The 21,746-nt window shown below is 48.0% G+C and overlaps 1 protein-coding gene across 32 annotated transcripts in view; it reads left to right on the forward strand.

Annotated features, from left to right (window-relative positions):
* Window positions 1-21,746, forward strand: part of TNS3 (tensin 3) — a 309,070-nt gene that overhangs the window by 187,555 nt on the left and 99,769 nt on the right. For 30 of the 32 annotated variants that reach the window (XM_005549633.4, XM_074035041.1, XM_065541982.2 and 27 more), the window contains 2 exons: window positions 229-294; window positions 3,776-3,880. In XM_005549633.4, the coding sequence (XP_005549690.3) occupies window positions 229-294; window positions 3,776-3,880 (171 nt within the window). Of the gene's footprint in view, window positions 1-228; window positions 295-3,775; window positions 3,881-20,537; window positions 20,861-21,746 lie in introns of those variants that run through there. The other 2 variants (XM_074035047.1, XM_074035048.1) reach the window with 1 other exon arrangement.

The raw sequence follows: 21,746 nt of genomic DNA on the forward strand, positions 1-21,746 counted from the left end.
TTCAGCCTACTGACAAAATTGTTCCCAAATTAGGAGAAAGTGATCATTGATCTCTGGGGGAAAAAATTGTGGATAACCAATGATACTGCCTATACTTTCTGTATCATGGGCCATCTTTATTGCAGATTTGGGAGTGGTGCTGTACTGGTTGGAATAAAGGACAAAGTCAATCCATACTTTTCTGGTTAATCATCTCCACAAATGTGTTAAAATACATTGTTTTTTCAGATGACCGTTTTCCTGACTATGGGAAGGTTGAATTAGTCTTCTCTGCCACGCCTGAGAAGATTCAAGGTGGGTAGCTTGGTGGAACACCGGGAGGTCCTTGTTGACACAGATGGAAGGTGCATGATGGCTATGCTGGGGCTACAGTACTAGTCTCCTGCCTTTGCACATATTTGGAGACTTCTGTAATTAATTTTATTTAAATATAGGATATTGAATAGTGGAACAAGAAGGCCCACTTGTGTCAGTAAGCCCCAGAAGTGGTGTGACTTGCCCACAGCCACTCAGCCAGGAGAGCCTCGGGCGTGACTGGCCATTCTTGCAGGAGTAAGGTGGTATTGCGTTGTGGTTTTAATTTGCATTTCCCTGGTGGTTAGTGATGTTTAGCATTTTTTCATATGTTTGTTGGCTATTTGTATATGTTTTGAAAAATGTCTGTTCATATCATTTGCCCACTTTTTGATGGGATTATTTGTTTTTTTTCCCTTGAGGATTTGTTCGAGTTCCTTGTAGATTTTGGATATTAGTGCTTTGTCAGGTGCATAGTTTGCAAATATTCTCTGTCACTCCGTGGGTTCTGTTTACTCTGATAATTATTTCTTTTGTGGTACAGAAGCTTTTTAGTTTAATTAGGTCCCATTTACTTATTTTTGTTCTATTGCATTTGCTTTTGAGGTCTTAGTCATGAATTATTTGCCTAGGCAAATGTCCAAAAGAGTTTTTCAACTATGTGGTCTTCTAAACTTTTTATGGTTTCAGGTCTTAGATTTAAATCTGGGATCCATCTTGAGTTGATTTTTATAATATAAGGTGAGAAATGGGGATCCAGTCTTACTCTTCTACATGTGGCTAGCCAGTTTTCCCAGCACCATTTGTTAAATAGGGTATTCTTTCCCCAGTTTATGTTTTTGTATGCTTTGTTGAAGATCAATCCGTTGTAGTCAGTTGTGTTTCTGGATTCTCTCTTCTGTTCCATTGATCTGTGTGTCTACTTTTATACCATGATGTTTTGGTAACTATAGCCTTATAGTATAGTTTGAATTCCAATAATGTGATGCCTTCAGATTTTTTTATGTTTTGTTTTTAGGATTGGTTTGGCCATTTGGGCCTCTTTTTGGTTCCATATGAATTTTAGGATTTTTTTTTCTAATTTTGTGAAAAATGATATTAGTATTTTGATAGGAATTGCATTGAATCTGTAGATTGCTTTGGACAGTATGGTCATTTTCAGTATATTGATTCTTCCAATCCATGAGCATGGGGTGTGTTTCCATTTGCTAGTGTCATTTCTGATTTCTTTCAGCAGTGTTTTGTAGTTCTCCTTGAATAGATGTTTCACCTTTTGATTAAGTATATTTCTAGTTTTTTTTTTTTTTTCAGCTGTTGTAAAAAGAATTGAGTTCTTAATTTCATTGTCAGTTTGGTCATTGTTGGTGTATAGCAGTGCTACTGATATGTGTACATTGATTTTGAAACCTCATACTTTACTGAATTTGTTTATCAAATCTAGAAGTCTTTTGGAGGAGTCTTTAGTATTTTCTAGGTATACGATCATATCATTGGCAAATAGCAACAGTTTTAATTCTTCTTTTCCAATTTGGGTACTCTTTATTTCTTTCTCTTAGCTGAGTGCTCTGGCAGTGCTGTTCCAGTACTATGTTGAATAGAAGTGGTGAAAATGGGCATCTTTGTCTTGTTCCACTTCTCAAGGGGAATGCTTTCAACCTTTCCCCATTCAGCATAACATAAGCTGTGGGTTTGTCATACGTGGCTTTTATTATTTCAAGGTAAGTCCCTTCTACGCCTAGTTTGTTGAGTGTTTTTATCATAAAGTGATGCTAGATTTTATCGAATGCCTTTTTTGTATCTACTGAAATGACATATGGTTTTTGTTTTAATTTCTGTTTATGTGGTGCATCACATTTATTGACTTCTATATGTTCTAAATCATCCCTGCTTTCCTGGGATGAAATCCACTTGATCATGGTGTATTATCTTTTTAATGTGCTGTTAGATTCAGTTAGCTAATATTTGTTGAAGATTTTGCATCTATGTTCATCAGGGATGTTGGTCTGTGGTTTTCTTTTTTGTTGTTGTTGTATTATTTCCTGGCTTTGGTATCAGGGTGATACTGGCTTCATAGAATGAGTTAGTTAGGGATGATTCCTCTTTCTCAGTCTTTTGAAATTGTTCAGTAGGATTGGCACCAGTTCTTTGAATGGATGGTAGAATTCAGCTGTGAATCCATCTGGCCCTGGGCTCTTTTTTATTGGCATTAAAAAACATTATTGATTCATTTTCACTGCTTGTTATTAGTCTGTTCAGGGTTTCTATTTCTTCCTGATTTAATCGAGGAGGGTTGTCTGTGTCTAGGAATTGACCACTAGTCTCTCAATTTTCTAGTTTATATACATAAAGGTGCTCATAATAGTCTTGAATGATCTTTCATGCTGGTTGTAATCTTTCCAGTTTCATTTCTAATTGAATTTATTGAATCTTCTCTCTTCTTGGTTAATCTAGCTAATGGTCTATCAGTTTTGTTTATCTTTTCAAAAAACCAGCTTTTTGTTTCATTGATCTTTTGTATTTTGTTTCAATTTCATTTAGTTCTGCACTGATTTTTGTTTTTTTATTTTCTTCTACTAGCTTTGAGTTTCGTTTATTCTTGCTTCTCTAGTTCCTTGAGGCTTGACATTAGGTTGTCAATATGTGATCTTTCAGACTTTTTGATGTAGGCATTTAATGCTATAAACTTTCCTCTTAGCACTGGCTTTGCTGTATCCCGGAGGTTTTGGTAACTTGTGTCACTATTATCATTTGTTTCAAGGAATTTTTAAATTTCCATCATGATTTCATCATTGTCCCCAAAGTAACCAGCATTTTTAAAAGAGAATTAGAAGTACGGTAGGCTGCCAGTATTATATGCAAAACAAATTTATTCCCTAAAAAATATATTTCAAAAGAAACCAGTCCCTTTATCATCAAGGTGAATTGTCCAGATCCATCACCAAGATCCACATGCATGGGAGTTTTGTTTCCCTTTATAATAGCTGTGGAAATATTCATGCTTTTTCTGTGTTCATTGTCATCGATTTAGGCAAAAACCTTTAAATACATGGCTTGTGTGTTAAAAATCCCCTTGGTATTCTTAGAAAGACTTGAAGGGAGGAGTGTGGATCTAGGAGCCTGGAGCCTGGATTCAAATCTGTGGGCTCTGAGGCTCAGAGACAGCTTACCGGGCCTCTGTGTCCTCATCGGTGAGGTGGTCTGAAGACTCCTGTTTTGCAGACGTGTCCAAGCCTGGTACACAGTGGACGAAAGAGCAGTGCTGACTTCCCCCTTCCCCCTAGTGGTTTTAACTACGGTTCTATTTGTGGAAAACCCTCCACATTCTCTGATTAGTGTCGTGGCTCCTGGCGGGAGGGTGGAGAATGGAGAGGCTTCTCTCTCCTGCTCAAGTCAGGCTGCTCACCTGCCCTTGTGGTGGAGTCAGGTGGACGGAGGTGATGGGTTTCACTAGGACTAATGTTACTGCCTGTGCCCTGTGCAGGGTCCGAACACTTGTACAACGACCACGGCGTGATTGTGGACTACAACACGGCAGACCCACTGATACGCTGGGACTCGTACGAGAACCTCAGTGCAGACGGAGAAGGTGCGTGTGGTCATCTTGTGTGCAGTTATGGAGGAGAAGGGCACAGGGAAGACAGCCCATTCAAAGATCTGAAGTATTTTGCAGTCCGCTCAGAAGAGGAAAATCCCTCTCTTTTCTCAGAGATCCAGAATCACACCTTTGTGTGACACAGTTGTGAGTTTTGAGGGTCTTCATGAGAATAAGGCATGGTGAGTTTGGTTCAGGGCTTTTTGTGAAGCTGTAACGGGTGGATGAGCTGTCAGTGAAGTTATATCCAGGAGCTTCTTGGCCTGAACTTGTATGTATGTGTATGTATAATGCCAGGGACCGTTCCCCCTTCTTCCCCTCCCTTCCTGTTTGCATGTGGGGATGCCAAGCGCTGACCACAGCCAAACTAGCTACTGTTGTACGGCCCCACATGCAACAGACATCTTGTTTTAATTTCTGTTTGCTTGTTGGTCTAGTGTTCCTGATTTATGACTGTATCATTTAAATCTCTTTTTCACGAGACAATCTCATCCAAACATGTCCTATGTTCACTTGTGGAATATGCACATTGGGTCACAGCTAGAAGCGTGAAGGAGGAAAGGAAGGAAGAGGCAGCTGTGTGCTGGAATCTCCGCAAGACACAACTGGAGGCTGATTTCAAAGGAGGGGAATTGAGGCTTTTCCTGGCACGTCATGCTGATCTCTTGTCTTTTTCAACCACTGACTGAGAATCAGACTTGCTTTGGGAAAGAAATTAAAACACTTTTTGTCAGATTAGTTACATCCAGATGTGAAATAGCTAAAAGCAAGTGTTGTGGAAAGAACCGCAGTAGCGCCCCATCTTTGTGGGTCGCGGAGCTTCCCATGACTCCAGGAAGGTGGTGTCTGTGGTCAGTGAGAGAGGACACCAATTGTGTGTCCCAGGGCAGCACACGGCTCCTCTCTGTTCTTCTGGGGAGAAGCTTGCTCCTTCATAGGCCTTGTGGGATGGAATTTCAACTCAAGGAATTGTTGCAACCCAAATACACCTGTACCAGAGGTCAAGACCCACAGATGGATTATTGATGGTAAGGGCATTAAAACACAGATGAAATCTGGGGCTAGTGGGCAAGTTGTTGTGGACAGGGAGAGCCTGGCTCTGGCCTCTAAAGTAAACAGAGTGTTCTTTGCTGGTGTGAATTATTCAACACATCAGTCCTTCCAGATAACCAGCACATTAAAAGAAATGTAGCTGAAAACTCTTGGAAAACGATACATTGTCTCTCAAAAGATCACAGTACACACTGCAATCTTAAAGCCATGAGATTTATCAAACAACAGTTATTAAACTTTTGATCACAGAGCTCTTTTTCCAGTTACGTCTCTTCCCATCTGCGTAGCTATATTCTGTCCATCACACGGTGATGTTTTCCACTGGAGGAGAGAAGGGTAAAGCGGTGGTTGGTGAAGTGTGTAAATAATCAGTGCAAGGCAAGATGGGGAAAGGGGCTAATTTGGAGAGCTGGGTGGGGACTCTGAGGACAGCTGACTCAGCATCCTAAATTCCATACTGAGGCGAGTGGATTTGACTAGAGAGGTCCCTTGCTGCATGGGAGCCAGCGAGCAGGGCTCTATTGTGAGGCGATGAATCAGCGGCTGTGCCGAGTCTCCTGGAGACCAGGAAGCAAGTTGTGAAAAGGACATTCTCGTGATGCTGGGAGGTTCCTTGCTTGCCGAGGGAGGGGTGAGCCTGGAGGGTTATTGACCATGAGGGAGGCAGGGGTTCTAAAACACCGGTGGGTGGTCTCTGTGCCGATGCTGCAAGCGGGGAGCAGTGAAGTCTGGTGGACAGTGTGGAGGAGCCCCAGCTCCTGTGAGGAACGTGCTCTGGAGGGCAACTCTGTGCTTAGCCCCTCCATGGGTGCCCCGCTCTTGTCCCCAAACTGGCTCCCAGTTGAGCCTGTGACCTGCCTGCAGGGCAGGCTTTATCCTTCCCATGTCACAACCAGGGAACTGAAAGCTGGGCGCCTGCGGCCACGTCACTCACAGGTGATAAAGGACCCATGTTGATTTTATGTAGAAAACATATAGACAGAAAATCAGTTGCGTGTTCACCACCCTTTAGGGGTTACATGAAACTTTACAGAGAATCTGTGGAAGTATGTATGTGAGCGTGTGTGTATAGATCCTTACATTACGTTGTGGAGGACTTGCCGTTATCACTGGGTGAAATAGACAGAATTCAGTCTTAAACACTCTCAACCACCGCAGTGTCTCCTGAAGATGCAGAGGGAGATACTTCTTTACTTCCAGGCCCTCTCAGCCCATTCACGCTGCCTTAACAGATGACCGTAACCTGGGTGTCTTAAGCAACAAACATGTATTTCTCCTACTTTGAGAAGCTGGGAAGTCCAAGATCAGGCAGCCAGCCTGGCGGATTCTGGTGAGGGCTGTCATCTGGTTGCCGACTCCTGCCCTCTTGTGTCTCCACGTGTTGGTGAGGAGAAGGAGCTCCTTGGGGCCTCCTTTCTGAGAACATCGATCCCACTTATGGGGGCTCCATCCTCATGATCTGAGCACCGTCCAGAGGTCCTGCCTCCTAATACCATCACACTGGGGATTAAGTTTTGTCGTATGAATCTTAGAGGACACAAATATTCAGTCCGTAGCAGATACTCAATGCGTGTTTCTTGAATGAATGATTAGAGAAGCAATTTGAACTTTAAATATCTAAGGCCTTGACATGACAAATCACAACTCCCATTGGTGTATTTTTCATTCAGCATCTTCTGAGCCAGTGGTGTGAGCAGTTGGGAGACTGCTGTGGACTGTGTGGTTGGAGGTGCTGGAGCCATGCAGGTGATGGTCTGGGCATCCACTTGGGATTCTGTCGCCGAGAGTTGGGTCTAGGGGCGAGTAGAGAAGGTCTGGCATTGCCATGCAAAGGTTGGAGCCAATTGGGAGTGGGTGCACAGGAATCCTGGAAAGAAACTGAGAAAGAACAGGGCAGAGTGGGGAGGATACCTGGGAGACCGTGGTTCCCAGACAGGTGGGCGAGGAGTCAGATAGGGCGCCAAGGCAGCCAGGTGCACTTTGCAGCCAGATTCACAGCTTTCCTGTGCAGTAAGTGGAGTGGGTCAGAAAGTTCATGCTTCTACACTTTAAATCTTTGCTTCTCCACGGACTGACCTTGCTCCAAGGAAACAGGGCACTTAAGGGGCTGTTGAAGAATGAAGCATGTTGTATGAAAATCATCCTACCTGGCTGTCTCACGGGTTTTCCTGGGCCAGGGCTAGCCCTGCTCACTTGTTCTGTTGCTGCTGCTACTTCTGTTGCACATTTTTCAGGGTCCCCGGTGCTTGTCCCGAGTATCCAAAAGGTGGGCACTGCTCTGAACCCTTGGAATTGTGTCAGTTTTTTTTTTTCCCACTGATAAATGATCTTTAAATCAACTTCAGGAAATTTGGGGGGAATAAAGGAATTTTTTGGGAGGCCATGGAAGAGCTTATGGAGTCAAAAGCAGAGCCATCCAGCTGGTGGAGGTTTTGAAAGGGACAGTGCCACTGAAAGCTGTTCTGTGGTCTGGGCGGCCACCCCCAGGGACCCTTTGCAGGGACCAGCACTAGGATAACAGGCTCCAGCGCTCAGCCCCGCGTCGCTCTACTTACGTTCATATTCCTGGAAAACAGACACTGCATGGCATTGCTTGGGTCGTGGGCTGAGCTAGGGCTGGGTGGGCAGAGCATCACACCCAGGCTGCACGCATGGAGGGAAGAAGGCCATTTTCCCAGGGGAAAATGCAAGCGTCATCCCCGAGGAAGAGGAGATGGGTACGGAGCCCGGACAGTGACAGGTGCCCACTTCAGGGACACAGACGCTTCTGTTGGCTCCCTAAGGGGTCAGCAGCTGAGAGCTTGGAATCAGTGCTCATTGTCATGAGACAGTGGCTATGTCTGCCCAGCAGACATCAAGAGGATCAGTTACAGAAGAGGAGTGGAAGGGGTTCTGGGGTTCATGTTCTCTGAGGGCTTCCAGGCTTCATAAAACAGCAGAGACCCCCTTTATGGGCAGAGTCATGCTCAGACTCCTCATGGATATAGTGGATGAGAGTGCAGCCTCCTCCCAGCGCCTGGTTCATCCCTTGCAGCCTCAATGATATCTGAAGCCCATGAGCACCCCCAGGGAGGTGGAGGGACAGGGGAGTACTCAGAGTGAGCTCAGGACTGTTACCCGGATGCTTAGCCCAGAACCCACCACACAGAATCTGAGTCCTCTCCCAAAACCGGATCTCAGCAACCTTCTCTTGAACCACTGCCTGAGCATTCCTGAGAATTCCAGCTCCTGAGTTACAGACAAGCACAGAGCCTTTCCTCAGATCTGCATCCTCTCCTCCTGAATCCCCTCCATCCCCACGTGCTGTCTGGCGTGTCTGGGGTACCTGATTCAGTGGAGTGAGTTTAATGCTTCTCTTTCTTTATTATACATACATTTAAGCTTGTATCAATATTTTTTTGAAGATGTAAATTATCAAAAAGAAAGAAGGAATAATTACCCCCATCTTACCATCTAGAGATGAAGCACTCGTCACTGGTGTATTTTCGGCATGATTTCTAAGTACCATGTCATTTCTCTTAATAAGATCAGTCTGTGCATTGTTTTATAGCCTGAGTTTTTCACTTAACCCACCTCCTTGAGCATCTGTGCACATCTTTAAACTTTTCTTCCCGTGTCCTTCTCACTGAGCACGCTGGATTCCCTTAGAGGGGCTTCCCAAGTGCATTTGATCTTATTGCTGCACTCCTGCAGGGTTTCCAAGTTCTCCTGCGAGACACGAGGCTGCCACCACCACCTCTGCCACCAAAGCTCTGCAGAATCCCCAGGCTTGGGTCCTTTTGAGAAGGTGTTCCCCAGAAAGAGTAGTCACCTTTGGATAGAAAACTCATCCTTGCTGAATTTCCCTCCTCTTTTCCACTCTGCAGCCCTCCTCAGCCCCTCTTTGGCGTGGAGGCCGGTCTGCTGCATTGGTGAGCTCTTACTCCAGGCAGGCTTCGCTCTTCCCTGCGGTCAGCAGTGCCTGGCTCAGGTCCCTGGACTGGACACCGCCTGGCGAGTGGAAGGCGGAGTCCCAGCCGCATTCCCACTGGGGCTTTAGTCTTCCAAGCTGTCCAATGCTTTGAGGAGTTAAGGTTTGGCAGCCTCTGAAACATTCTCTTTTAGCTGGGAGAATGATGTATTGCGGCACTCTCTTTTCCACCCCCGCCTCTGCCTTTTCTATCCCCGCCCTTGCCTGGTTAAAAAACCCAAAAAATGTTGACTTAAGCCACATTTTTCTCTAGAAGTGGTTGCTGTCCTGGAATGGAGCCCTCCGCAGCTGCCTTCAGTCTGGGCCTGCATTAGGGGAGTGCCTGCTTTGATGTGTGAGCGCACATTCTGCTTCTATGCTCAGAAAGGAGCCAGCCTTGAATCCTTTCCAGTGTGGGCAAACGATTACAAATGCCCTGTCTTCAGCACAGAGAAGAGCACGTGGTCCTGGTCTCCCCGTGGGTCTGTGGTCCTGGCAGGTGGTGGCCGCGGGGGATGGTGGTCGTGTCAGTGTTCCCTGGAGTGGTTGCTGTCCCCGAGGGGGGGGAAGAATGTCTCGCGGTACACAGTGTGCCAGCCTGCCGGAAGCCTCACTATGGTATCTTAATCCTCGAGAGAGCCTGTGAGCCCATTTTAGAGATAAAGAGAGCAGATCCAATGAGAAATCAAAAGCTAGGAACCGGCCAGGGACCCTGGTAGCCTTCTGGCGTTGTACATTGTCAGCGATGGCAGCTGTGGCTCAGAGTGTGTCCTGTGCTCGAGACCGTGCAGGACAGGGCTCATACCCTTGACTTTCCTCTTTGAGACTCAGTGAGACTGGGCTGAGTCTCACCAAGTGCCCCACCTCTTCGTCACACAAGAGGGCTGTGGGTGGGGGGATTTCTTACCCTAGTAGGATGCACCTGCCCTTTCAGGATCAGACTTGCTCTGATGGTCTAAGGGAATGCCCACAGCAGCATATGTGTCCCTGGATTTGTAATGTCACCACCAATAACGCAGTGTGTAGACAGATCCCATTACTCCCTCCTCTCCATGGCTCAAAGAGATGAAAAATGCCCTCACTTCCTTTTTCTCCCCACCATTGGGCCTCAGCCCTTCCAGACAGGATTCTCCCCACAGCACTCTTCAGGGAGGCTCTGCAAAGCCCTGGACCCCCATGTTACTGAGCCCCATGGAGAACATCTCATTTTCCTCGCTGGACGTCTCTGGAGCATCCGTGTCAGTGGCCACACTCCCCATCGGGACACTTGTTCTCATAAACCACATTCTCTTTCACTTTTCCAGTCTGTAAAGTGGCCTGTTTTAATTGGATGACTCTAAAGATACCTCCCTCCAACTCTGAGATTTTTGTTACTGTTCACACCATTTGTCATATTCATGCATCTCATATTTTCTTGGGAATTCCCATGGTTCTGATGCTGGGGTGGGTGCAGGAAGAAACAGAGCAGACTCTTTAATTGGGAAGACACAGATATACATCAGTTGTTGCCACAGGGTGCACCATGTACCATAATTGGAGTATACCAGGAATTAGGAAAGAATTGAAGAGAATCAACTACTTTGCCTGTGCAATCCAGGGAGATTTCATGAAGAGGACAGCCCTTGCAGCTAGGGAATGCAGACAGAGTATGCCTAGCCCTGGGCATGGGGCATAGGTGAGCAGGACATATTCACGAGGTGGAAGTGTATTCCGCCTGGCTGGTGTGCAGGAGGAAGTAACAGGTGCTATGTGTGATGGATCGTGAGATCGGGGAACCTCAGCTTCCTTTCCTGAGCCTGGCTCCTTTGCTGGGTGACAGTGAGGATCCCAGGAGCCACATGACTAGAGGATACAGAAAGATAACAAAGGGACTGGAGGACGCCCTGGGGGAGGCAGAGTCTGGAGAGGAAGGAGAGTAGAGAATGGGCTTCTGGACTCCCCAGCTAAGAACTGACGGAGGCCTGGACTTGGGTGTGGCTCTGGTGAAGGAGAATAGGGGCTTTCAGGTATTTAGGAGACAGATGAGTAAGACTCTACAACAGATTTAGAGGAAGGGTTGAGCAGCAGGGAAGCTTCAAGAATGGCTGAAGGTTGGACATGAAGGCCGGCTCTGTCACTCTTGTCCTTGGTTTCTTGCCTTGACCTACGACTTTTTGAGTGCAGCTCAAACGATGCTGCGTTTTCATCTGAGTCTTGCAAGAGTGTGCAGGATGAGGGCCATGGCATTGCCAGGCCTGGGCTTTGCCACTTTAAGTGGATACCTTGATGAACATTTCCAGAGTCCAGGCTTTGGGGTTCCCATGGGGCTGCTTGAGGGAGCAGACTGAGGAGATTCACATTTGTCTACAACCTTCGCAATCAGACAGTTCTGAAGTGGCCATACCGTGTTCTCAGAAAGCTGTTCCGAGTTCCAGGAACAGGCTACTGTGAGGACGTGTTGGCTCAGGAAGCGCTGGCCGCAGTGTGCAGAGCTGGCCGAGAAGTGCCAGATCAGGCTGAGACCATTCAAGTGTTGCCACTTTGAAAATGGATTTGAAAACTTTCCTCCCCAGACGCTGTTGGGTTTTAAGATTTGGAAAAGTGAAGTAAGCTTTGACAACTTAGTGGAGGATGGGGCCGATGGCACCTGACAGATCCTTCAGTCCTGGCTCTGCTTTTTGCTGAATGCTTAGGTACACACGGTGCCTTGTGTCTGCAGCCTGGGTTCTTGTTGGCCAGATGGGGTGCTGCCCCCTAACATCCAGAGCTGCTCCAGGGCGCTTTGCATGGTGTTCAGCCACCCTGTGAGATTTGACTCTCCACCAGGCAGAAGAATGTTTCTTTAGGTCTTGCCCCCAAACCAGGCTTTTCTAAGCATTGCTTGTTTAGATAGCTCCAGTGAAAAGCAGCTCTCATCAGGCAACTGAAGTTGTTTGAGACAGAAACAGGCCAGATGGGCCTGTAGTCCTGTTCTGAGCCTGAGATTTCCTCCCTCTGCATCCTTTGATTATGAATTGAGGCTGCAAGCCTCCAACCCACAAACACCAAAGGACCTCCTTGCAGGCGTGATCACAGACCAAACAGCAAGTCCTCCTGAATGTCACCTGAGAGAGTGGCCTGGGGGCGCCGGCTTCCTCCTGTCTAAAGTGTGAGAAGCCTACCCTCTGTTACAACCAGGATCAAGTTGTGTGGGGGTTACTTTCAAAAAATGATGCACTCCATCAGAAGAGTGAGGGTGGCATTGGGGGCAGTGAAAAGAGTTGTTCCAGGCCCTGAGCCACCATCTCATTAAGTGCTCATTACTTTTCGAATCTGACAGGAATCAGAGGAATTGGCTCAAGTTGTATATTGTCCTGTCAAGTTTGCAGAAATCAGCCCACAAGAGTGGCCTTAAGAGTTAAGTAGTGTCACCCCCTGGGACAGTGAAAGAGGTGCTGAGAGTTGGCTGGATTCGTCCTGGGTCCTCAGGGTCCCTCCAACCCCCAGTCGGCACATAAACCTTGGGCTTCCTCTGCTTCCTGGAAGGAAGGGTACACCCAATATCCCACTGGACGAGGTGTCCTGTGCATGCAGACAGGGGTCTAGAAGGTGGACGGTTTGTTTGTATTACTGCAGTTACTGTGTCTTCTTCTTCTTTTTTTTTTTTTTTTTTTCTTTCTTTGAGAGGGAGTCTCACTCTGTCACCCAGTCTGGAGTACAGCGGCCCAATCTTGGCTCACTGCAACCTCCACCTCCCGGGTTCAAGCAGTTCTCCCTGCCTCAGCCTCCCGAGTAGCTGGGACTACAGGTGCCTGCACCATGCCCAGCTAATTTTTCTATTTTTAGTAGAGATGGAGTTTTCACTATGTTGGCCAGGCTGGTCTTGATCTCCTGACCTGAGGTGATCTGCCCACCTGGGCCTCCCAAAGTGTTGGGATTACAGGTGTGAGCCACCGTGCCTGGCCTACTGTGTCTTCTTAGAGTCCAGTGGAGCTGTGCTTCTTAATCTTTTTTCACTTTCCTCTGCTATTTGTGGTCAGTATCTCCACCGCTCTTTGGTGACCCTGCCCACTTAACCAACATGCATGCAATGATTCATGCCCCTGCCCTGCATTCCTTCCCCAAAGCTGCAGATCTTTGGACTCTAATTCCCACCTATGGGGACTACAACCTTGACTGTTCTTCTGCCGGCGGATTCCCTGAGACGTGAATCTGGAAGAGGGCTTCATCCCTACAGTCTCCCTGGGACCCTGAGCACCAAGCTTCCCACACCCAGCGTGAGCAGCAGTGTGTGTGTAGACCCTGGTGTAGTGAGGGTTTGGTCCTTATTCTTCTTACAAGGCCCTTGCTGCCACTCCTTTCCAAGTCACATCTCAGTCAAGCCCCTCTTCCCAGATGTGGTCTTCTGCCCATCTCCTGGTGTGAGCAGGGAGCCTGAATGGCACTCAGTCAAACCTGCTGAGTTTTCATCTGTGTCTTCCTTGGGCAGAACCTTTCTCTCCATTGCCTGAAAGAGGCAGGGCTGCAACTTCATTTTGCCTCTCTGTAAGAGCCTGCAATTGCACTTGTGCCAAGTCAGGGAAAGAGAGCACCTGCTGACTTTAAGTATTTGATAAACAGAACCAAAATGTGAGAGAGAACGAGGCTGGGACTGAAGAAAAGCAGAGTCTCTTCCTCACATGCACACCCTTCTGTGTGCCTGGCCCACAGGGTCATCCTCATCATCTTCCTCAACCCTTGGCTGGAAGAATTGGACTTGTGTGTGCTCTGGCTCTTCTCTTTCAGGCTTAAAGGAATGTCTGGGGAGGCCTTTTAGATTACACATGCAAGACTGTCTCATCTACTCCTTTCTTTGGAAAGTGCTGCAAGACAGCTGCCAGGGCTTCCTAGGGGAGGGAAAGGTTATGGATGACTTGGGAAAGGGAGGTATTCATACAAAAGGGGCAACTGGGACAATCTCTTTGACTTGGGTCCTTTGTCCTTATGGGGACAGGGACCCTTACACGGAGGTGCACCCTCATGGCCTGCGTCTCTGGCCCCATTCAGCCATCTGGGCTAGGAGACCACCATCCACATGCATGCTCCCTTTAAGCAAATGATTCTCCTGCCTTTTATGGCGATGTTCTTGGTACTGGCATTGACCTTAGAGTAACAACACTCTTGGGGTCAGCAACTTTCAAACTCCATGCCTGTGGCCCCAGGATTCCAAGTTGGTTGTTAAGGAGCAGCCCCAGCCTCTCTCCATCCACTTCTGCCAGAACCCTCCACAGCCCCAGTCCCATCTTGATCTTTTTCTGTTTTTCATGTTTGGTTTCTGCATAAAGATTTGTTTGAAGATCAAGTTCTGCTATTGAAAGTTGGGCACCCTGACCCTATACGGTTAATTCTGGGACTTTAGATAGTTAAAATTGTGTTTAAATGTTGACAAACAAGATACTTGATGTTAAACACGCATTCAGTTGCATGTAAATTGTCTCTTATTCTCTCTGTAGGTCCAAGGACAGAGGGGATGCCGTTGTTGTATTCCGTTACTGTTATCGAAGATGCCGTGGGGCGCAGGGCATGTGAGGTAGAAGGTATAGGTGTCAGAGACTAGTGGGTGTGTTCCCCACATAAATTTTTTAACGTAGCACAGATTGCAGAGGATATTTTATGTAAAACATCCACCTATTTCTTGAAAAACAGGGTTGATATAATGGCAGCTTGTGCTTTTATGTAAGAAAAGCAAGCTTTAAGGGATCTTCAGACGTGCTCAGTTTATCTTGCTGATAGGAGCAATCTGACCTACTTTGTGGATGAAAGCTGGTTTCCACAGCACTCCTTTCCCCCTGTGGACACTGTGCTGGACTGGAATGCACGCCAGGCTGAGCAAAGCTGAGACCGCCTGGCTTGTTGCCTCAGCACAGCCATATACCTAGAGCCTTGCTCTCCGCTGGGGAGACCTGGCATGGAGGTCCACGGACCAGGGTAGGAGACGGTGACCACTTTGCTGTGTGAGCCAGGGGTGTGATAAGAGCATGTCACAAAGAGGGGGCCAAAGTCAAGGCCTGTCGAGGGTGGACACCCAGTGACAGTTGCTCTGGCTGGAATTGGGAGCCCAGATTTAAATCCCTAGGACCCAAGAGACTGTTGCGAAGTGCAGGGAAAGTCATGGACCCCAGGAGCTGAGAAAACAGGTTTCTGTGGGCAGGAGGAGGGAGTCCCCAGCAAGTGTCCTGTGTGTGTCCTGCCTGTTGTGGATGTGGGGGGACCCCCTCCAGTTGATAGGGCCCAGGAGGAGTGTACAACTGTCCCCAGGAAGTTTTTTGCCACATACCAAGAGCCAGAGATGTGTTTAGTGTTTCTTTACAAGTGCATAGTGATGATTTCTTAACAAGGAAAATACACCCTCTGGCATCGTGGTCTTTCAGACTTCACCATGGAAAGTTGAATTAATTTAGGATTCATGGTGGTGACAGTCTATGGAAAATTATACTATGAAAATTCAATAGTATTTATTTTTGTCAGTGTGAATGTGAGCTAATTTGTGACCTGGGATATATTCTTACTGAAATTAGGCCAAATGGTTAGAGCAATAGCAAGATTTGGTGTTGATTGATTGTGGGAATTATGCCAAGATCTCAGCAGCTGTCCTTTGGTGGCAGCTGTAGCCGTACATTGCCCCTGAACTCGTAGCAGTGAGTCCGGGATGCTGCTGGGCCCCTGACTAGGATGAGGCAGAAGGAAAAGCAGCAGGGGAGCCACTGAGTGATGGGCATTCTGGGTGCTTTCCCGAGGGTGGGCAGAGGCTGCGAGGAAACCATCTTTCTCGTAGTATTGGGGGTTCATTCTTTATTCCTGTACATGTAAGATATTGCTCTCGGCCGGGCGCGGTGGCTCAAGCCTGTAATCCCAGCACTTTGGGAGGCCGAGACGGGCGAATCACGAGGTCAGGAGATCGAGACCATCCTGGCTAACATGGTGAAACCCCGTCTCTACTAAAAAAATACAAAAAACTAGCCAGGTGAGGTGGCGGGCGCCTGTAGTCCCAGCTACTCGGGAGGCTGAGGCAGGAGAATGGCGTAAACCCGGGAGGCGGAGCTTGCAGTGAGCTGAGATCCGGCCACTGCACTCCCACCTGGATGACAGAGCCAGACTCCGTCTCAAAAAAAAAAAAAAAAAAAAAAAAAAAAAAAAAAAAGATATTGCTCTCTTGTTAATTGCTAAGTCTGAGGATTCGGGTAGGTCACCTGGGGAGTGAAGGCAGAGTGGTCAACCTCTGGGAAGCTCATCAAAGAGAACCAGAGGCCGCGTGTGCTTGCCAGGCAGGCTCTGTAGGACCCAGGATGCAGTCTCCATCCCCTCCCTGCCTCACTGAGCACGGGCAGTGCTGGGTGCTGCAGATACAGAGCTGAATTGGACGGCACAGCTCCGTGCAGAGGCCGGGACAGGGCTGGAATGGCTAATGGTTGTTGTTATCAGAGCTCACCCTTGCTGAGTCCTGCTCACGAGCCGCATAACCTTCCGAGCATGCAGCTTGCATTAACGTATTTAATCCTTACCACACTCGGAGGGGTCAGAGGGCTAGTTGGTGAAGCCAGGAGTGGGGACTTGGTCGCCGGCTGTGAATCTCCTTCTGCCGATGTGCCAAGCTCAGTGCAGGCAGGGATTGGATTCACAGAGGCAGGAGTCTGAGAGCACCATGAGTGTGTCCAAGGCAGGGTGCCCAGTGCAGGAGCCAAGATGCAGAGAAGGGTAGAGAGCCGACTAGGAGTGAGTTCACTGGCTGTGGCATCACTTGACCTGTGCAAGGCAGGCGAGGTTGTCTGCTGGGAGTGGACAACAGTCTGGGGAGTGGAGGTATTGAAAGCTGGGACAGCTTGGAGGAGCTTCCCCTGGAAACAGGTGGTTGCTGGGGTGGGCGGTGCTCAGTAATGTGTGGACGCCACACTGGTAGAGCTGCTTTCAGAGGCATGCACATCAGCAAGGGCATGGACATGGGCCACAGGTGAGGGAGACAGCAGGCCTTGTGGGTCTAGATGGGCTAGGAGAGGAAGTACCGTGGTTCTGTGTTGCCCTTGATGTCTTAAATTTGGTGCTGGAGTTAAACATACATTGGCTTCCGACTCCACTGTGCTGAGGGAAGGACTGGATACATGCAGAGAAGAGCAGGAGCCAGGGAGCTGTAGAGGCTGCTAGAGAAAGGAGAGGCCTGGCTGCCACTCCTGAAAAGTTCAGGGCTTTCGAAGTTTGGAGGAAGTTGAGGGTATGTCATGAGAAATTCTAAAGTGAAACCAAAGAAAGTTCTCTAAAGTCCAAAGAGTCAAGGCGAGGGTCCCAATAAAATGTTGATGGTTTCCCAGGAGAAACCACAGAAATGCTTGTGATGAGAGTGTTTGAGCTGAGACCCAGGGAGGCATGGACGTGTGGGGGATGGGCTGGGAAGTGAGGGGCAGTGGCAGCCCACAGGGCTGGAGAACGCTGTAGCCAGGGGTACCAGTTTCCAGAGAGAAATGAGTTTTGGGTGAAAGTGTTCTGAAGTGGAGTGCAGGAGGCACAGGCTGCCCCTTCCTGGCCTCTGGGCACACAGCTGCCCCTCCATAGAGCACCTGGAACGGGCCTGTCTGCCAAGGTGGACGGGGAGGGGACTGACATTGGAGAAGGGATCGCACAGACTCAGTGTAGTGGACAGGTAGGGATGTCAGCTCAGGAGGACGTGTCCTTGGAAAGAAAGTTCAGAAAGGAGCAAACGGTGGAGACAGTGGGGAGAAAGGGCAGTCAGGGGCTGGAGGGACCTCCATTTGTTGAAAGTTGGTGGTATCATGTTTTCAAATCAGAACTTTCTACCAGGAGCTATGCGAATTTAGATGTCACTTTCATGTGTCTCTCCTCATGAGGAGGAACTTCACGGGAGGCCCTGCACATCAGCTGCTGACCTGCAGTCCAGGTAATGGCCTCCTCAGAAGCCATACCCTGATCTGTGTAGGTGGGCGGCTTTCTTTTGTCCTGGAACCCTGCACTAGAGGATGGTCTGATCACAGCGTTGGTTTCATTCCGGTAACCAGCGCACAGAAGAGAGTGTCTTCTCTCTCCTTGAATGTTGTATGCTGCAGACTCTGTTGCAGAAATCCCCTGTCTACCCGAGGTCAGAGCCTGTCTCTGTCCCCAGATGCTTTGCATTAAACCTGAGTGCACGTGGGAGCCTCGGGCTGGTTGCCCTTGCTAAATATGCCCTTGTTACCATGTGGTTTCTAGCCTGAGAATATTCTTATTTTTTATGTATTGAGATCAGATTCACGGCACATAAATTTACCATTCTAATCATTTTAAAGTATACAAGGCATTGATTTTTAGTACGTTCACAAGGTTGTGGAACTGTTGCCATTATCTAATTCCAGAACATCTTCATCACCCTAAAAGAAGCCCTGTACTCAATGAGCAGTCATTCCCAGTTCCTCCTTTCCTCAGCCCCTGGCAACCGTGAAGCTACTTTCCTTCTCTCTGTGTTTCCCTATTCCAGACGTCTCACTCCTTGGAGTCGTGCAATGAGTGGCCTTCTGTGATTCACTTCTTTCACTCAGCCTAAGTGTTCCAGCTTCATTCTTGTTGCACTCCATCCTTTAATGGCTGTGGTGTGTCACTGTGTGGGCACATCACACTCTGCCTATTCATTTGTTGGCTGGTGTGCATTTGGGCTCTTAACACTTTTTGTCTAGTATGAATAATGCTGCCTGTGAACATTCTTGTCTGTGTTTTGGCCTTAGGAGAGTCTTATACCTCTGATCTTTCCCACTACTTTTTGAAATTTCCACGTCTTTTCTCATCCTTCTAATTGGCTTCCCATTCTGGAATTTTCTTCTGCCTTTAGGGAGTCCCGAATAGGAGTGGCACTAAACATACTGCCAACCTCCTGTCCCACTTGCTATTTTCAGAGATATTCGGGAAACTCAACAAGTCTTTTCTTCATTAGCTACACAGTGGTCCCTTGAACGATAATTGAACTGTGTGAGTCTGCTTATGTGCAGATTTTTTTCAGGCAACACACAGATTGAAAATACAGTCTATTTAGGATGAGAAGCCTGTGTATATGGAAAGCCCACTTTTTCTATACTCAGGTTCCTTGAGGCTGACTGCAGGATTTGAGTATGTACAGATTTGGTATACTCACGGGGGGTGGTGGGGGACTGGGGGGTGCTGGTGTCTTGGAACCAATCCGCCGCATATACTAAGGGTTGACTGGCCAGCCTGCTGCACAAAATTACAACCCTTCAGGGTGAAAAGGCTTGGGGCCTTTCAAAACACTCTGAGCCACAGAACTGCCTCTGGCCAAACATCAGCAAAGCTTCAAAAGACCTCCTTGTTTCAAGAGAAGTTAATACTAACAGCCTGAACAGGCTCCATGTAATCAAGACCCATTAGCAGGGAACGTGTAGAAAATGAGAGCGTTCTGAGCCTGCCTGCTCAGTGGCCGCCAGCTACGTAAACAAGATCTGAAGACCAGTGGGTGCCCGTTGCCATATATTCACAAAGGCTTATGGCAGCCCGTTTACAAAGCTGTTATCCACATGAAGAAAATTCGCCCTCAGCCACCGAAAAACAAAACAACAAAAACCCCAACCCCACCCAAATCAAACCCAACCCAGAACAACATGAAAGGAAACACTCCTTTTGAACATATAACTAATCCTGCTGCCTCTTTCTATTAGAAATGGATAAAGGTACCTTGGCTGTTGCTTTTCTTGCAACGTTTTATGATGCAATGGTCTGATTTTAAAATTTGCATCCTGTAGGAGGTTGGGACCCCCTGGCCATATCTAGACATACAGTTAGCTACAGTTTGGAGACACGGACATTCATTGCATTATATTCACTGCTCCTAATCTCTTTTCTTTTGATGTGTATTCTTTAAAGCAAACTATTTTGTGATAAGTTAGTCACTGCCTTTATTGCAGCGATCATGCCATTTGCAGAATTGTAACAATAATTTCGGTACTCTTGATAGGAAGGTGGGTTAGCCAATACCCTTTAAAGAATACCAAATTTAATAGAACTTCTTGCACAATAAGTGCATTATGTCTCATCCTAAAAGAGATTTTTTCTTTCAAGGGTGCGCTGAGTTTTGTCTTAACCTCCTGTAAGTGACATATGCCAATGTGGCCATCTCGGGTGATTTATTGAAGACTCATTACCCTCTGCCTGTGCTTTCAGCCCAGGTATGTCCTGTCTCCCCTGGATGGCTGACTGGTGATTTTTAAAAGGGTTTCCATTGTGCTTTGGGAACCTGAAGGCATCAGAATGGGCTTTTGCTTGTTTGCTGTGTCATATTCTGTTCAGTTAAAGAGTAAAAAACGTGTGTGGTTGATATTGTGGCCCATGTTGAGCCAAAGCAAAGAGTAAGCCACTGGCTGAAGCCCACCTATGTTGAATGTAATGAAGCCTGAGATGAAAAGGATCTGCTACACTGTACACAGAACGTAGAGCTCTGGGCTAACCACACAAAATATGCTGTGTGCAATGAACACTCACGCTGTACTCTTAGCCACATCCCGCACAAAAGACAGAGAGACAACTCCCAGGAGATGGAGCATGTGTGGCAAAGATTTTCCGCCTGGTTACTTTGAAGAAAGCAAAAGGAGGCTGAAACTGTGCTTTGTAAGCCGCGTGGGTTGGTGCTGGCTCCTGGACGTCAGTTCAGAATGCTCAGGAGTGAACGCAGAAGCCTGGTGAGGGATTCCCAGGAGGAGCTCCTTTCTCCACCTCCTCAGCCTCCGGAGTTCAAATTTCACTCAACCTGAGTGCACCAAACCCCACCCTTGTGTTTACATTGCCCTGGCCTTTTTGGCGGAATCAAAGTCCCTGCATAGCCAAGGAGATCTTTTACCTTCTACACTAGTGGGAGGCCAGGTGCCTGGGAGGGACGTGGCGTGCCTCTGCCCTCCCCTGGCATGCCACTATCCTGCTGTGAAGGCCTGTGTCAAGGAAAACTGGGCTCAGAAGTGCAGACTGAGAGAGCCGCTGGGCTGTTTTGAAGGAAGGTAAGCAGGGAGCATTTGTGTGTGCACGCATATGTGTGTGTGTGTGTGTTCCTGTGCGGTGCGTTTGTGTGTGCATGTGTGCATGTGTGTGACTTCTGTAACGCTACAAAGATGTGAAACTGAGCTGTGTGCCTGCTGAGATTTACCAACTCGCCAAGACTTCCAGAGGGAAAGAGCTGGTGCTAGCCAGGAGGAGAGGGTGTTATGGAGTGGAATAGTCAGCAGAACGGATGCTTTAACCGGGCAAGAAGGAATGTCGCTCAGGACTTGTCCAGGAATGCCTTTATTGGTTTGCAAGCTGGAGGTGTCTTAACTTACCGACTTCTTTTTGGGGAGGAGTTCAGTGATGGTCTGACATGGCGTTTGTAAGCTCTCTGGCCGCCTCCGTGGCCAGGCGGCTTGGGTGACCTCAGATAAGGCCAACAGGACCTCCTCTTTTCCTCTGGGCTTGGGCCCTAGTGTTTTCACAGTTAGGAGTGCCCAAAAGGGAACTGGGCTGCCCGGTCAGAGGCCTGAGATAGGCGCCTGCTGAATGCTGAGCCTGCACCAGCGTGCTGGTGTGAGAGGTCTGCCCGGGGAGCCACCCTGGCCTGCCCTGCTGTCAGTGCGGCTGTGGGGGCACCTTGGCAGCGTCCGGGACTCGCCTGCCACAGCTCCACTTGGAGCTTAGCACTCCTTTATCGCCACATTCCAGAGCCTCACCCAGGAGACCACGGGAGCCCTTGGAATCTGGCCCAACTCCCGAGTCGCTCCTGCTCTGCAGTGGGGTGCCTTCCCTTCCCGGAGAGGCGGTTTGTGGCTGGGCAGGCGTTTCTGTGTGGAAGGTTCTGCTCTGGTTCTGGCTTTTGTTAATTTTTTTTTGCTCTGTATTTCTCTAAGAATTTAC

This window comes from Macaca fascicularis, chromosome 3 (assembly GCF_037993035.2).
Source record: "Macaca fascicularis isolate 582-1 chromosome 3, T2T-MFA8v1.1".
Classification (NCBI taxonomy): Eukaryota; Metazoa; Chordata; class Mammalia; order Primates; family Cercopithecidae; genus Macaca; species Macaca fascicularis.